The sequence below is a fragment of the Myotis davidii genome, unplaced genomic scaffold, assembly GCF_000327345.1.
Source record: "Myotis davidii unplaced genomic scaffold, ASM32734v1 scaffold46, whole genome shotgun sequence".
Classification (NCBI taxonomy): domain Eukaryota; kingdom Metazoa; phylum Chordata; class Mammalia; order Chiroptera; family Vespertilionidae; genus Myotis; species Myotis davidii.
In genome coordinates this window covers 12533619-12552186 of record NW_006383006.1, presented here as the reverse complement: position 1 = coordinate 12552186, position 18568 = coordinate 12533619, and the positions used below count along the sequence as shown (strand labels likewise).

At 37.6% G+C, this 18568-nt stretch overlaps 1 protein-coding gene across 1 annotated transcript in view; it reads left to right on the top strand.

Annotated features, from left to right (window-relative positions):
* Positions 1-18568, top strand: part of SLC12A6 (solute carrier family 12 (potassium/chloride transporter), member 6) — an 84862-nt gene that overhangs the window by 38110 nt on the left and 28184 nt on the right. Inside the window, exons 2-5 of the mRNA XM_006778178.2 lie at positions 3099-3143; positions 15992-16086; positions 17334-17465; positions 18326-18472. Coding sequence (XP_006778241.1) covers positions 3099-3143; positions 15992-16086; positions 17334-17465; positions 18326-18472 — 419 coding nt within the window. The remainder of the gene's footprint in view (positions 1-3098; positions 3144-15991; positions 16087-17333; positions 17466-18325; positions 18473-18568) is intronic.

Genomic DNA, 18568 nt, shown 5'->3' with positions numbered 1-18568 from the left:
TCTAAATTCTATGTTTCTTTCTCTTCTCCTCCTTCCATACTATTTGTATACCTGCTTCTCTATAGAAATGGGCCCCAAATTTTCCCCTACAAGAGAGAGAGGACAGGGAGAGGATGAGCGAGATCTAGTATGTTAAGTTACTATGGATCTATTATTTCTATTGTGTCTTAATGTGCAAGAACAACTATTTAAAAAAAATTTTTTATAGATTTTTAGAGAGGAAGGGGGAGGGGGGAGAGAGAGAGAAACATCAATGATGAGAACAAATCATTGGTTGGCTACCTCCTGCACACCCCACACTGGAGATCAAGCCCAAAACCCCGGCATGTGCCCCGAATGGAAATCAAACCCTGACCAATGCTCAGCCACTGAACCATGCTGGCCGGGCTCGTATTCTTTTTTATCTTTATTTTTTTTTATTGAAATCTAATTGACATACAACAATAGTTTAGTTTCAGGAGTATAACATAATGATTTTATATTTGTATATACTGCAAAATGTTTACCACATAAAGTCTAGTTAACATTTGCTACCATATGTAGTTGCATACTTTTTTTTTCTTGTGGTGAGATAAATTCCATTTCATCATGGTATATGATTCTTTAAATGTATTGTTGAATTAATTTTGCCAAAAATATCTTTAGGATTATTGCATCTATGTTCATCAGGGATATTAGCCTTTAATTTTCTTTTCTTGTGGTGTCTTGACTAGTTTTGGTATCAGAGTAATACTAATCTTGTAAAATAAGTTTGGAAGTAGTCCCACCACTTCCCTTTTTTGAAAGAGCTTGAGAAAAATTGGTATTAATTCTTTGAATGTTTAGTAGAATTCACTAATGAACCATATTATTTATTTAGCTAGGAAGTAAGATGAGTTCAAATTAAAACTGGGAATTCACCTACTAGTATGTTGCAAAAAATATGTTAGAATAGAAAAATTTGGAATTTCTGTTTTTCAAAACTAAATTAAGAATGAAAGTGGCCGAAACCGGTTTGGCTCAGTGTATAGAGCATCGGCCTGTGGACTGAAAGGTCCCAGGTTCGATTTCGGTCAAGGGCATGTACCTTGGTTGCGGGCACATCCCCAGTAGATGTGCAGGAGGCAGCTGATCGATGTTTCTCTCTCATCGATGTTTCTAACTCTCTATCTCTCTCTCTTCCTCTCTGTAAAAAATCAATAAAATATATTAAAAAAAATACTTAGTATACAGCCACTTACTTTAAATGGATTAGTCATTAGTAATTTAATTATTTTAAAAAAAAAGAATGAAAGTGTTCTAGAAATATATGGCAATATATGCAGCTACTATAAATGTGATAGGAGAATATCTGATATTTATTGTTGACAAATTATAGGTACTTTGATGTAATTTGTTGCCTACATTTGGAGAACATACTAAACTTCAATTAGAGGTTAGTGAAAATAAAGGTGTAATTTTTCCCCCATTGTTGTTCACAGGCTATCCCCTACCTTTTCCCCTTCCAAAATTGTTATTCCCTAGTCACATTTGAGAAAGTCAGATGTAATCCTGTGTATCACAAGAGACTTAATCTTTGAGGAAAATGGAGCTGAGTCTTTTCCATATTTATCCCTTAATGTTTTTCAAGCTTTTAAAATACTTAAGTGGTAGTTGTTAAATGGTGATTGTCAGTATCTCTTGCATTAAGAACTTGGCTTATAGCCATTGATTTTATGATAGGTTACTGAAGTAATAGATATTTGTAAAAGCCAGTTTTGTCATTTTATTTTAAAATTAAATCAGAACATATCTGTTAATAGTTATGCGTGCTGTACTTCTGTCTTGACTTTGAGTTGTTACGGATGTGTGTCACATGTTCTGTTGTCATTAAGGAGAAAATGTTAACTCATGTTGTTGACCCTAAATCATCCTTCTGCTTTATGAAACGAGTATTGCTTTGTCAAGTTTGTGTTGTTGTTATATTTTTTAATCCTCACCTGAGGACACACTTAGAGAGAGGAAGGGGTGGGGAGAGAGAGACATCCGTCAGTTACCTTCCATACTGGGGATCAAACCTGTAACCCAGGTGTATGCCCTGACTGGGAATCGAACCATCAACCCTTCAGTGCCCAGTACAGCATCCAACCAAATGAGCCACTCCAGCTGGGCATGTGTAAGTTTATTTTTTAATGTTTTTATTGATTTCAGAAAGAGGAAGGGCAAGGGAGAGATGGAAACATCAGATCAACTGCCTCCTGCACGCCCCCTACTGGGGATGGAGCCTGCAACCAAAGCATGTGCCCTGACTGGGAATTGAACTGTGACTTCCTGGTTCATGGTTGATGCTCAACCACTGAGCCATACCGGCCCGGCTGTTATTAGTGTGGTGTTGTTTTTTTAAATTTACTTTTTATTTTAGTAAATATATATGAAAAAATGTGTCATTTTAACCACTTCAGTACACAATTCATTGGCATGCAACTACTACCACTATCTGTTTCTAAAATTTCTCATCACCACAAACAGAAATTCTGTACTCATTAAGCAGTAACATCCCATTCCCCCATTCCCCTCATCCTTGGTAACCTCTAATCTACTTTGTCTATATATAAACTTGTCTTTTCCAGATATTTCATACAAATAGAATAGTATAGTATTTGTCCTTCTGCATCCAGCTTATTTCCCTTAGCATAATATTTTCAGGGTTCATCATGTTGTAGCAGGTATCCGAACTTCATTTTTTATGTCTGAAAATATTCTGTATATACCATGTTTTGTTTATCTATTCATCTTTTGAAGGACATGTGGATTGTTCCCACGTTTTGGCTATTGTGATGCTCTTATAAGCATTGACACACAAGTACCTGTTTGAGTTCCTGTTTTTATTTATTTTGGATATATACCTAAAAGTGGAATTGCTGGGCCATGTGGTAATTCTATTGTTTAACTTTTCAAGGAAGTAATGCAATTATTTTTCCTAAGAGCTTATTATATTTTTGTTATCCTTTCATTAATGTTTCTTAAACACTTAGAAAATTTGTTTTGCTTATTTCCTTGCTTAACTTCTGTTGCTGATTTTTAAGAAATTATTTTGGTCATTCATTTTTTTCTTTTCTTTTCAATTGTTTGTTTTTCAGAGCCAAGTCAGAACTCCATCACAGGGGAACACAGCCAGCTGTTAGGTATAGTATTACTGTGAGGATTGACTCTATAAAGTTACCCTTTTCCTGTTTATACTAACAGACATACTCCCTTCCCTAATTCTATTTTCTATCTCCTCCTTTTCTACTTTTCATTCCTCAACTTTTTTTCCTGCTGTTTCTAGTTCCAACTTGGTAAGTTTTAGGTAACTACTTTTGCAATTGATTGCTAAGACTCAATTTATTCAGTCTGTTCTAAAAATAATTTTTATACAGATATCAAATTATGTTGTACTAGAGGCCTGGTGCACAAAATTCATGCGGTGGGGCGGGGGCAGCGAGGTCCCTCAGCCCGGTCTGCACCCTCTTACAGTCCCAGACCCCTTGCTCCTTACCACTCGGCTGGCTGCTCTCGCTGCACCTTAGCGCTGCCAGCCATGAGTCCTGCTTTCGGCTGAGCGGCACTCCCCTGTGGGAGCACACTGACCACCAGAGGGCAGCGCCTGCATTAAGTGTCTTCCCCCTGGTGGTCAGTGCACATCATAGTGACCGGTCGTTATCTGAAACTAATGTAATGTTCCTTGTCATTATACCTCAATAAAAGTAATTTTAACTTAGTCTGTGGTGTTAAAAAATCTGTAAGAATTGGACCTTTCTTGCTCCCCCAAGATACTTTCTAGGGAATTCTTCAGAAATTTTAATTTTTATATTGTATATGACTATCTTTTTTTACTTTTTCTGTGAATGAAATTATATTATACAGCCTGTTCTGGACTTCCTTTTGTTTACTAAGCATTTTTAAAAATATATATTTTATTGATTTTTTACAGAGAGGAAGGGAGAGGGATAGAGAGTTAGAAACATCAATGAGGGGGAAACATCGATCAGCTGCCTCCTGCACAACCCCCACTGGAGATATGCCCACAACCAAGGTACATGCCCTTGACCAGAATCGAACCTGGGACCCTTCAGTCCGCAGGCCGGCGCTCTATCCACTGAGCCAAACCGGTCAGGGCAGCATTTTATTTTGGACATCTCACACCAGTACATCTACCTCATTTCTTTGTGGCAGAATACTATTCTATTGTATTCCTATGCTATAATTTTACTCAGCCAGTTGCCTATTCCTGAGCATTTAAGTTATTTCTAGCTGTTTTACTGTTACAAATTATGTTGCCATGAACATCTTGTACATGTATTCTTGCATTCCTCTTGATATATTTGTAGAATAAATTCCTAGCAGATGAATTCCTTACTCAAAGGGTATGTACACTTTTAAAAAGATACATCAACTTAAACTCCCACCAATAAAGAGAATGGATGCATACTTGGCTCCCTGTCATCAAAAGTAGGTATATCAACCACAAAAATTTTTTCTTAACCTAATCAGTGAAAATGGCATCTCTAGTTTGTATTTGTGCTTCTTTAATTATGAATAAGTATTTTTAAGTATATTAACAGCTATTTTTTGTGTGTATATCTTTTGGTTTGAGGCTTTTATTTTTTTGATCCTCACTCAAGGATATGTTTTTATTGAGTTTTAGAGAGATGAAGGGAGAGAGACAGACAAAGAGAGAGAGATTGATGTGAGGGAGAAACCATTCATTGTCTCTCAGACTGGGCCCTGACTAGGGATTGAACCCACAGTCTAGGTATGTGCCCTGACTGGGAATCAAACCCATGACCTTTTGGTGTATGGGATGGTGCTCCCACTAACTGAGGCACCCAGCCAGGGCAGTTTGAGGTTTATTTTGATTTGTATGTTGCTGAACGTTTAGCTGTTTGAATATATGCAAAGCAGCTGTGAAAAATGTAAGCTGTCAAAATGTTTGAGGTAGGGAAAATACTTGTTTGCTTATTAAAGGTTCAGAGTATTTGCTAAAGAAACTGAAATACTTCTTGTCTTCTCTTTCAAGGTTAAGGACATAAGTTTCTGGTCTTCTCATTCCTTTAGATTAGTTTATGTGCTAGAACAGTACATGGCACCCTTGGCACTAATTAGATATTTGTTAAGTAAATGATTTGACTTAAACGTAGCTAGAAATCTGATCACCAAGGTGTTATAGCCTCGTGATGTTGGGGCTGTCACCATTCCTTTTTTTATATTAGTTTATTTAAACTGTTCCAAATTAGTTCTCTCTATATAATAATTTTATATTTGGATCAAGAATGGTTAAGATTTCATCAAAAGATTTTTGTCATATCATGAAAAGTATATTTCCCCCTAAATGATTAAATTGTTCCTGTTTCTGATACATGACTGGCAGGTGGAGAAGATTGAGAGTAGTTCATCATCTGACCAGGAACAGGTGGTAGTGGAGGTAGGGGAGGACTTAGCTAATGAAATGTGCAGTAGGGGGGTTGGCACTGTTCAGTGTTACTAAACTGGATTTTGTTTCCACTTAGGCACTTGTAGTAAAAGATAGCAGACTAATTATAGGGAAAAAGAAATAGTATGTGATTGTGAAGGAAAGGTTTTCTTAATCAGTATTAGCCAAAAACCCTAATAATGTTGCAGAGAGAGTTCTCCAGGCATTTGGCAACCCATGATTGCATTCAATTTTAAACAAATCTGGGACTTTATCCAGAGTCTTCTGGCTAGATTCTCAAGTAAGTACATCCTGCTTGCTATCCCGGTTGTCTCTCCCAGGTTCATTAGGTCAGATTGTATTTCCTTTTTTCTCATGCTCTGGCTAACTACCATGTTCTGTTTCCCATCTGTATCTTTGTCTTAGCTACAGCCTCAAAATCCTTAAAAAGACTGGTTTATTAAAAAATACATATTGTTTGCAAAAAAGTGAAAGTTGATTTTTTTGTTATATTTTCCAATTATAGTTCTCAGAAAAGGCATTGGTAGCTTGAATTCAAATCTTGCCAGCTCTCTATAAAAACCTCATTTAGGATAATTTGGCCTAGTAGGTGAAAAACTGTTCATTTGCCTTGCCTGCCCGCTGAATGGAATTTATCATAGCATTTTCCAGGCCTTCTAAATGTTTTTTCTGTCAACAGGGTGCAGTTTTTTCAAGGTACCTACTGTTCCCAGTGACTCATCAGAGCTCTTGCAAAACTCAGGGTCAGGCTGAGGAGACACATGAAAGGGTGAAACTGCAGTTGTGATAGAGAATCAAGCTTTATGCTTATGATTTATGACCTCTCTCTGTCTCTCTCAGTGTGTGTGTGTGCGTGTGCATGCGTGTGTGTGTGTAATTTTCAATTTAAAAAATTTTAGAAAGCAAGCAAGCAAGCAAGCAAATGAGCAGTGGGCCTTAGCACTCTTAAACATTTTACCAAACATTCCAGGAAAAATAATTCCACTCTTCTACAGTCTCTCTCAAGAAATAGAAGAACAAGTAAACACTCCCAACTCAGTTTGAGGCGTGCCTTACCTTGATCCCAAAACTTAGCAGTGACAATATGAGAAAAGTGTAGTCCAGTTTTACTTATGAACACAAATATAAATATCCTAAACAAAATATTGGCATCTGAATCAAGCAATATATTTAAAAATTGTCCCTGTTGACCAGGTTGTGTTTCTAGTAGAAGACATGGTTGGTTTATTATTAAAAATCAATATATTAACAGTACGTTAACAGATTAGAGGAGAAATATCATCTCATCTTAATAGATACAGAAAAAACATTTGATTTGAAACATGATTCCAATATTTAAATTTATGAGTGCATAATGATACTTTAAAAACCTTATTGATCTCCAGTGGAATATCTTAGTGAACCAATCATTATTCTGAGAATTGGTCAATAAAGGGTAAAAGTGAAGTATTTCCTTGCCTTTATACCAATGGATAACCAAATAGGATATTAGAAGGAATGTCTTTTTATTTTTATTTTTATTTTTTTATATATATATATTTTACTGATTTTTTACAGAGAGGAAGGGAGAGAGATAGTCAGAAACATCAATGAGCGAGAAACATCGATCAGCTGCCTCCTGCGGCCGACGCTCTATCCACTGAGCCAAACCGGCTTCGGCAGGAATGTCTTTTTATAAAATTATTTCAGCCTGGCCAGAGTGGCTCAGTTGATTGAGTATCATCCCGTGCACTGAAAGGTTGCTGGTTTGATTCACAGTCAGGGCACATACCTGGGTTGTGGGTTCAGTCCCCTGTTAGGGAAAGGTACGGAAGACAACTGATCAAGTTGTTTTCTCTCTCTCTCTCTCTCTCCCTCTCTCTCTCTCTCCCCCCCTCTCTCTCTCTCTCTCTCTCTCTCTCTCTCTCTCTCTCTCTCTCTCTCTCTCTCTTTCCCCCTCTCCCTCTTCTTCCTCTCCTTCTCCCTCTCTCCCCCTGCCCCTCTCTCTCGCTCTCTCCCTTCCTCTCTCTAAGTATGTCCTCAGGTAAGGATTTTTAAAAAAGTATTTCAGCTAATAAATAAAAGAGTAATATATTCAAAATATCACCATTTTTAACTCCTCATAAATTTATGAATCTAGGCATTAATCATCAATAGTTGCTAGTATCTCAAAAAGAAAGACAACCAGATAACATGTACTCCTAATAGAAGACCAAAATACCACCTGAGTTTTTCTTCCTCTCTCCACCTAAAAATACTAAATGTGGTTAATCCTCTACCAACTACTAATTTATAGGAAATACCCCCCAAAAATGTTAAACATCATTACATGGATGCCATCATCAAAATTCAGACATCACAAACTACTAAACAAAGGACATAGTTTCTTCAACAAATAAATTGCAAAAAAAGAGAGAGAAAGCTAAAAAAAAAAAGGCTTAAGAGCAATCATACTGTGTGCCTCTTATTTGGCTACTGATTTAAACAAACACTAAAATAAAAAACTTAATGAGGGGTTCATATCCAGAATTTATAAAGAATTTATACAACTTAACACCAAAAAATCAATCCATTAAAAAATGTGCAAAGGACCTAAATAGACACTTCTCCAAAGAGGACATACAGATGGCCAATAGACATATGAAAAGATGCTCAATGTCACTAAAGCATCAGAAATACAAATTAAAACCACAGTGAGATATCACCTTACACCTGTCGGAATGGCTAACATGAATAAATGAACAAACAACAAATGTTGGTGAGGATGTGCAGAAATGACAATCCTTGTGCAGTATTGATGAGATTGCAAATTGGTGCGACTACTATGGAAAACAGTATGGAGGGTCCTGAAAACATTAAAAATGGAACTGTCTGTGACCCAGCAATTCCACTTCTGGGTATACATTTTGAAGAAATCCAAACCTCTAATTCGAAAGGATATATGTACCCCCATGTTCATTGCAACATTATTTAAAATACCCAAGGTTGGAAGTAACCCAAGTGCCCATCAATAGTTAAGTGGATAAAAAAAAGCTGTGGTACATATATTTACAATAGAATATTACTCGGCCACACAAAAGAATAAAGTCTAACCATTTTTGATAACATGGATGGACCTAGAGGGTATTATGCTGAGTGAAATAAATCAGAGAAAGACAAATACCGTATGATTTCACTTATTGTGGAATCCAAAGAATAAAGTAAATGAACAAGTAGAACAGAAATAGACTCATAGATACATAGAACAACTGAGGGTTGCCAGATGGAAGAGTGGTTGGGGGCTAGGTGAAAAAGGTGAAGGGATTAACTAATTACAAAACAGTCGTGGGGATATAAAGTAGTGCACAGGGAATATATATCTATATATATAAAAGGCTAAGTGCCCTACCTGGTTTAGCTCAGTTGATAGAGCATCGACCTGTGGACTGAAATGCCCCAGGTTCGATTCCAGTCAAGGGCTCATGCCCAGGTTGCAGGCTTGATCCCCAGCTGGGGGTGTGCAGGAGGCAGCCAATCAATGATTCTCTCTCATCCTTGATGTTTCTATCTCTCCCTCTTCCTTCCTCTCTGAAATCAATGAAAATATTTTTTAAAAAAAGGCTAAGTGTCCATCCAACTGGTAGCTATGATGTGCACTGACCACCAGGGGGCATCTGCTCAATGCAGGAGCTGCCACGACGGGCACTGGCCATTTAAAAAGAAACGCACTGTGGACCTGGCATCAACAAACCAACACTCAGCTTCCCCCAAGTGGGACACAGGCCCCGCCATCACCCTGGAGCGACACCCCACCAAATCGCAGCCAACGCTGCCAAGACCCCATGGCACAAAATGTGGTCCACAGCTCAGCTTAGCCCAGAAACGATCAGAGATTTAGAAACTTGAAACCAGACTGAAAAGAAGTAAGAAATGGTAGAACTTGAAAATGACTTCAGGTTTTCTCACTGCACAGAATATAGGCAAACACTGCTGCAGGTAAATATTTTACCCTTTGTTCTCCCTGCATGATCTACAATAATAATCTGCTTCATGTTGATACTGCTGTGTTGCTGACAATTACCTGAAAGAGAAGTTGGGGTGTTGCACTGGGCTGGAAAAAGTTTAGCTAAGTTTTTACTGTATATATATAAAGCTCTTGCTGGAGCCAGTCACACGTGTGTTTTGATTTGTCATTGTCGGTCGTGAATTTGGTTGACACTTCTATTATAGGGAAAGGGTGAATAGTGATATTAAAATATTCTAATTAATTTCCTTTCAATGGGCACAAATCCGTGCACTGGGACACTAGTAGTCAATAATCCTATATAATTGCAAATTGTCCCTGGGGAGTTTGACAGACCGAGAGTTCAATCGCTTGCTATGATGTGTGCTGACCACAAGGGGGTGGCGCGGAATGAAGGAAGGCCCCGGCTGGCAGCTGGCAGCCAGGAAAGGAAGGACCCGGCCAGCAGCCAGGGGAAGGAAGTCCCCAATTGGCCCTGATCGCTGGCCAGTCCTCGGACCCTACCCGTGCACTAATTTCATGCAGTGGGCCTCTAGTATGGTAATAACTGTGTATGGTACCAGGTGGGTATTGGAAATATCAGGGGAACACTTTGAAAGTGTATGATTGTCTAATCACTATGCTGTCCACCTGAAACTAATACAAAACAATATTGATTATAAACTGGAATTGAAAAATAAGATTTAAAATAATCAAAAGCATAATATATAACATTTGAGACAATCTTTCATATTCATATAGTCACATAATTCAAGCCCAAGCCTGTGCCAAGGGAAATTAAGTACATTTACTGTTCTCCTGCCTACCTCAGACCAGCAAAAGGCTATTTAACAAGATCAGGCAGGTAAAGAATCTGAGACTCACTTTAAGGCCAAACTGTGATATAAGTAGTAACTGACAAAAGCAACATTATAGGAGTAATAACACCACAAAACTAAAGTTTTTTATAAAGAGCAGGACATTCTATTAAAAAAAAATAGTATACCATAAAAAATGGAAATCCGAAGTCTTCGGTAGAACCAATGGCATTCCTATCAGTTTTCATTTAAATCAGCGGTCGCCAACCAGTGGTCCTGTGAGGTCTGAAAGGTTGGCAACCGCTGGTTTAAGGAAACCTTTGGAGCAGCAGTCGCCAATCAGTGGTCCATGAGGTCCGTAAGGTTGGCGACCGCTGATTTAAATTGTACAAAGAAACACCCAGCAGTGAGTTGCACAGTAATATCAGCATTGTTTGACTAGTAAAATGAGAAAAAAAAGACACATAATAGTGATTCTATGGGCTGTTTAACTCAAGCATAACAGGCCAGTCTCAGTAGGTATCCTCTAGACCTGTGCATTGCAAACAATGAAAACACATCCTGCATATCAGATATTTACATTACGATTCATAACAGTAGCAAAATTACAGTTATGAAGTAGCAACGAAAATAATTTTATGGTTGGGGGTCACCACAACATGAGGAACTGTATTAAAAGGTTGTGGCATTAGGAAGATTGAGAACCACTGCTCCAGAGGAATCTTAGAATTGTGGATAATCCTAAACAGCCTCCCCATATGGATCCGGTTCTTCATTTTTGCAGAGTAAGGTTATTTGCTATTCAGACTTTAGAACTCTCATTCCATTTTAAATTTCCTAGTTACCCAGACTTCTGAAGGCTGCACATCTATCTGAAGCAACATTTCTTACCAAGAATTGATCAGTGCCTTTCATTATAACCACTCCTGATTTTATGCTTAATTGATTTTATGCCTTTCAATTAATCACTTCTAACAAGAGCTTTGTTCCTTGCCTAATTGACCAGGAGCTCTATGGGACCCTCCCATTCTACAACCACTACAAGTAGACCTTTGGTGGGATAATCTTGGAGGCATCGTGGGTCTCATAAATGCAGACAAAGGGACATTCTTCCATCCCTAAAATTTAAGCAGGCAAGCAAATGGGAGTTCGGCCAGAAACAGTGAGGACCAGAATGTCTGAAAGTCAAGTTGGTTATACTTGAAACTTGAGACTAGAATGGCTCCAAACGTTGATGTGCCAGCACTGTAGCGTTGATGTGCCAGGACTGCTAGGAGGTGGCTTGGACCAGCAGGCAGCAGGATGGACAGGAATGTTCTGAGGACAGATTTTTATAGCAACATTATTGTAAGCTTATTGAGCAGCAGGGAAATAGGATGCTGAAGCTGGGACTCCTGCTCCTGTAACCCTCAAGGGGGTTGAAGTAGTCCTGAGTCTTGGATACAGAATTATTAAAAGGCAAATCACTGAAGGATGCAATAAGGAAGAAGAGCATACTCAGGAATGAAAGACTGTAGAGGAAAGGAAAACAAATGGAACTTGTAAAGAGAAAATAGATAGCTATTGGTATATAACAAATGGAGAGTAGATTAGAAATAAACAGTAGATTAGAAATAACTGAAGACTGTTTATGAGCAAAAAGAAAACCACACCTAGATATATCTTAATGAAAACTGCACAGCACCTAAGAAAGATCTTGAAAGCTGCCACAGAGAAAAGACACTATCAGAGAACAACAGAATGACAGAGGTATTTTCAATAGCAAAACATAACAAATAATGTTTTAAAGTGTTAACAAAATTATCCGAGAATTATGCTTAGCAAGACACTCAGGAAGAAAGACAGAATACAGGCAATTATAGGTAAATAAAAGCTGAGGACATTTTTTACCACAAGACTTGCTTTAAACTAGTGGTTTTCAACTAGGGATAATTTTGCCTCCTAAGTGATACTTGGAAATATTTAGAGACATTTTATTTTTGCTACTGAGATTATGTAACTTTTAACATCTACTTAGTAGAGGCCAGGGATGCTCTTAAACACCCTACACTGTATTGGACAGTTCCCCCACGACAAATAATTATTTGGTTCAAAATTTCATGGTGCTGAGTTTGAGGAACCCTCCTCTAAAGGAATTCTAAAGATCCCAGAGGACTGGTGTTCTGAAATGCAACAAAGAATATTGAACAAATGAAATGGTGAACATGGCCCTTGACCCAAGTCAATATTATCTTTATGAAATGATGTTAGTGTCTTATTTGTTGAGTAAAAAAAGAGACTACTGGAAATATTGGACAATAATATTATGTGAGTCCAGAGGAGAGAGTTTGAACAGAAGCATTTGAAAATCTTTGTTGTTTGGGAAGATGACAAGCCATTGTTTAATTTACTTAACAGTTTTTTAAAGTAAAATATGTGGTAAAATTTCAAAAGTAATTATGAAAAGAATAGAAATAGTGTGTGAAAACTCCAAGATAGGACACAGGAAAAAATGGATTAAGGAGAAACAAACCAAAAAATCCAGAGAAAGAAAATGAGAATGAATCCAGTCCAAATATATCAGTCTCTGAAGTTGATGGACTAAACTTGGCAATTATTAAAAAGAGATTGTCAGATTTTTTAAAATACAACTATTTTTCTGTGTACAAGAGATCTGCCTAAAGCAGAAAACCCAAAGACAGCTAGTATAGTTATCATCTTTTTCTTTCTATTGTCTTAGGATTTATTCTGCTGTCTTTCTAGCTTCCTGAAATAGGGTCTTAGCTCATATAATTTTTGTTCTTACTACTTTTGCTGGATCCTACAGGTTTTAATAAATAGTGTTTTCATTGTCACTCAATTTTTAAGTATTTTAATCTTTGACCCCTGAATTGTTTAGCAGTATTTTTTTATTTCTAACCTTGCAAAGATTTTAAAATGTATACTTTTATAATTAAATTTTTATTGAATTGTTTTTATTGATCAAGATCATGGACTATATTATACCTGTTTGAAATTTATGCAGTCTTTAAGATCTAGTACATAGCTTGTAATAAATTTTCCATGTATGTTTAATAAAATTTATATTCTCTAATTTTGGATGTAGAACTAATGTCCATTAGATGAACTCTATTATTATTCAAATCTCTTTACCTTTGCTTATTTTGTTTGCTTTATCTGTTATTGAGAGAAATATATTAAAAATCTCCGTGTGTGATGGTAGATTTGTCAATTTCTTGCTATAGTTCAATCCATTTTTGCCTCAAATATTTGAGGCATGGATGGGTGGGTGAGTGGGTGGGTGGATGGATGGATGGAGTAGGCAGCTTTTTTATTGGTATCCAATGCTCCTTTCTTCCTGGTATTCATGCCCTTGTATAATCCTTTGCACTTGGAGTGAAGACTGGACTTAATGACTCCTTCTAATTAATAGAATATGGCAAAAGCGGTGTTGCTTTTGTAATGAGATTACAAAAAGGCTGGGACATCAGTCTTGCACTCTGGCTCTCTTTGGTGGCTTGCTTTGAGGGAATCTAGCTGCCATGTTGTAAGCTGTCCTTTGGAAAGGTCCACATGGCAAGGACGGAAAGAGGCTTTTGGCCAGAAAACCTGAAAAGAACTGAGTCCTGCCAGCAACGATGTGAGTAAGGTTGGAAGTGGATCTTCCCAAGGCCTTCAAATGAGACCACGGTCCTGGCAGACCCTTGATTGGTGCCTTATTGAAGCTGAGGGCCCAGCTAAGCCATCCCCATATTTCTAGCTCATACATACTGAGATTAGGTTGTGTTGTTTAAGCCACTAAGTTTGGGAGTAATTTGTTACACGGAAAGAGATAACTATAAACAATAGATGCCCTAGTCAGTTTGGCTCAGTGGATAGAGCATCAACCCATGGACTGAAGGGTTGCGGGTTCAATTTTGATCAAGGGCACCCACCTCGGTTGCAGGCTCCATCCCTGGCCCTGGTCAGGGCTCATGCAGGACGCAGTTAATCGATGTGGCTCTCTCACATAGATGTTTTTCTCCCTCTGTCTCTCCCTCTCCCTTCCACTCTCTCTAAAAATCAATGGAAAAAGTATCCTCGTGTAAGGATTAACAAAAAATAAATAAATAATAAAATTAATAAGACAAGTTTGTTTTATGTTTAAAAAGCAACAACATGTCCTAGCCGGTTTGGATTAGTGGTTAGAGCATTGGCCTGTGGGTCCTGGGTTCCATTCCGGTCAAGGGAACATGCCCGTGTTACAGGCTCAATCCCCAGTGGGGGGCATGCAGGAGGCAGCCAGTCAATGATTCTTTCTCATCATTAATGTTTCTATCTCTCTCTCCCTCTCCTTTTCTCTCTGAAATCATTAAAAATATATTTAAAAGTAAAAAGCAACAATAATAGATGTATGTTCAAAATTGTTATATTTTCTTGGTGAATTAAGCGTTTTGTTATGTGGCTACCTTCTCACCCCTACTAAAGTTTTTCTCTTAAAGAAAAATTTATCTAATAATAACAAAATTATATTAGGTTTCATTTGGTTAGTATTTGCCTGATATACCTCTGTTCATTACTTTCAATCCTTGCATAACCTTGTATTATGTCTCTTGTAAACCATATATGCCTGGATTTTGTTTTATCCATTCTGTCAATCTTTGTTTTAACTAGTGAATTTAGTCTATATGTATTGTTATAATTATTGGTACTATTGATATTTATGAACCGTTCTGTTATCCTAAATTATTCTTTCTGTTTTTCCCACTTTTTTCTACTTTTAAAAAAATCTTTTCTTACAAAAAACAAACAAAAACCAACATCTACTTAAATTACTCCTGTCCCATAAATAAAGGAAATAACAGCACACTCTCATATTACTCTCTCCCTGGTCCTAACCCCCATCCATCATGTTGTTATTATCTAGAATAGTTCAATGGGAAAAGGACGGACTATGCAATAAATAGATTTGGGAGAACTATCCTTTGCTAACTACATAGTCTGGCTTCTTCCTATCTTTCTAACTATTCTCTCCATTCCTGTCTACTTGAGCCATGTTACCTGTTCTGTTTTATGAATCCATTAAGATTGTTTCTGCTTTAGGATTTTTAAAAATATATATTTTTATTGATTTCAGAGAGGAAGGGAGAGGGAGAGATAGAAACATAAATGATGAAAGAGAATCATTGATCCGCTGCCTCCTGCACGCCCCCTACTGGGGCTCGAGCCTGCAACCCGGACACTTGCCCTTCACCGGAATCAAACCTGAGACCCTTCAGTCCACAGGCTGACACTCTACCCACTAAGCCAAACCGGCTAGGGCTGCTTTAGGATCTTTTAAAATTGGTATTCTGTGTGCCTGAAATGCAGGCTTTTCCTGACCATCCTATGCTAAAGGCATGCTACAGCCAGCTCATATCAGCTCATGGGACTCAGTTTGTATGCATTTTCTCCCAAAACCATGTTCAGTGACTTCACATGAGTAGTTGAAAATTGGCATGTGAGTGCTTCCACCAAAGAAATTGTCAACTATTAGAAGTCAGTAATTTTTGTTTTTAAATTCTGGAGAGCCTGCTTACCAGCACACCAGTGATCTTACCTGAAGTTGTCCTTCCCCTCCACAGTCATAATCTATCTCAGAACCTATATTATTGAACTTATTGCTTCTTGAAATGCCTTTTTTTGGGTTTTGTTTTGTTTTATTTATTTTGTCTCCTGTTACTTCCGTATACTCACAATGAAAACAGCATCTTTAATTGCCTGTCCACTGGTATATCCTGCTAATACCAATGAGAAACTAACTTGGTTTACTTTTTCCCCCAGATGATGGCCGTAAGAAAGCTCGAAATGCTTATCTCAATAATTCCAATTATGAAGAAGGAGATGAATATTTTGATAAAAACTTGGCACTCTTTGAGGTAATATTTGGGAGAAAACTAGGACAGATTTTAGGAACTGAGATTTCAAGATAGCTGTTTTCTACCCCATTCAGTTTTAAAACAGCACAGGCTGGATAACTTAATAGCTAATTGTTAAAATACAATGCTTACAGCTTGTCACTGTGGTTGATTTAATCTATAATCTAATGATTGCTAATTAATGGGTAACCATTAATTAAATCAAATTCCTATGAAATAGAAAAGGAATGTTGACATCACAGGCATATGGAGAACGTTGCTATCAAATTCAGCTGGGATTTAAATGTTTACATTGGAATTGTCTTCTAAGTATAAAATAATGTATTTTTCAGCTCTGCATTTGAGGAGACTATCATTTTCCTTCAAACTGCTAACCAAAACCAGTGTGGGAAGCAGGCTGCTAGAGTCAGAAGACCCATGTGTCTTGTCTAAGAGCATGGACTTTGCAGTTGGGGTATTGAAAGGAACCTATTTTTTTTTAAATATATTTTATTGCTTTTTTACAGAGAGGAAGGGAGAGGGATAGAGAGTTAGAAACATCGATGAGAGAGAAACCGATCAGCTGCCTCCTGCAGACTCCCCACTGGGGATGTGCCCGCAACCAAGGTACATGCCCTTGACCGGAATCGAACCTGGGACCCTTCAGTCTGCAGGCCGACGCTCTATCCAGCGAGCCAAACCGGCCAGGGCGAAAGGAACCTATTTTATTCCTGCAGTTCTGTCCTCTCACTGCCTTTGTTTGGCTTTAAACATTTCTCAGTGTGCCTGTGTTTTAAATGATATTTTCTCTCAGCTTCCTTCAAGAAAAGGTCTGAGGTGAATATTTAGTTCACTCACAAAAGTTTTCTATTGACCTGCCTATTCTTGGTGCTATAAATAATAGCCATAAGTTAATATAATGCTACTAGCCTACAGAAAGAGAGAATTCTGGTTAAAGATCTTATTATCAATGTTTTTTTACAAGGTTACACTGTCTGTAGGGGCCAGCATGATTTTGTTTTTACTGCAAAGTTAAGCTATTAGGAAGACTCAAAAGGTTTTCCTTTAAGAATTTTATAAGGATTTATGTAGGCCTGATTGTGATATTTTAGTGTTGGGGGAAATAAAATCTCATTGATAAGTCATCTTTTAATATTTACCTGTGAAATATTTTCTCACTTTGCAATTTCCTGGTAGAGCAGTCCTTTTGATGCTTATGTCCAGTGTGTTCTTCATCACTCATTTCTCCTATACTTCTGGTTTTATAGGAAGAAATGGACACCAGACCAAAGGTGTCTTCTCTCCTCAACCGCATGGCTAATTACACTAATCTGACTCAAGGAGCAAAGGAACATGAAGAGGCAGAGAACATCACTGAAGGGAAAAAGAAACCCACCAAGGTGAGGCCTTGGAAAACACGGATAAATAAAAAGCGCCTCGTATATACGAAAGGATGAATAGCCAAGGCATCAGTTTCTGCTCTAGAATAGCTATTTATTGAATGCCTGATATTTGCCAACACTGTCCCGGGCACTAGGTTCATAGCACAAAACGAACTCACACTATCTCATTGTCACAGTCCTTAAGATGTTTTAACTATGATGATACATGGTCTAAGGAAAATACAAGCAGGATAAAGAGATCGAGGCTGTCGGCCAGCAAGGGAGCCAGAGCAGAGGGCATTACTATTTTAGAGAGGCTAAGATGATATTTGAGCAGGGCCCTAACTAATGTGAGGACTGAGCCATGAAGACCAAATACCAGTCTTTTTTATTAAAATGATAAAATATATACAGAATAATATTACAAGTTAGTTTTTGGTTGTTCAAGGGTAAAAGGACACTTAGATCTTTATTTTACTAACTACAATGAAGGATTTATACCAAATTTTGAAGATCAAGCCATTAGTCCATTTTTAAATGAAAAGAGAAAGTTAACAGCTTTGAACCACAGAACTTTTTTAATTTGTTGGGGTGCACTTAAAGTTTATTTGTGGTCAAATGCCTATGTAAACACATGTGGGGATCTTTGAAAGATAAAAATGTATAGCTCGAGGAATAATAAAAGGTATGGTGATAGACATTTGTAAGTTGGAGATTTTGTATGTGCCTCTTTCAGGGTATTTATTAACCTTTTTATTTCTGCTTTGAGATGAATGTGGTAGTTTAGGGAACTAGTTTTCATATAAAAGTAAAAAGATTAAGTCGTCTTTTCTAAATGACTTTGTAATTTTTTCTTTTGTCAACATCTTTCTTTTCAGACCCCCCAAATGGGTACCTTCATGGGTGTCTACCTCCCATGTCTACAAAATATTTTTGGAGTGATCCTGTTCCTACGCCTTACATGGGTGGTGGGCACAGCTGGAGTTCTTCAGGCCTTTGCAATTGTCCTTATTTGCTGCTGCTGTGTAAGTCCAGAGGTGGCTCCTGGAGACCTCCTGGAACCTTGCGACTGCTCAAGAGTATATGCACTTGACCTCTTTGGGAATAAATCAGAATACTAG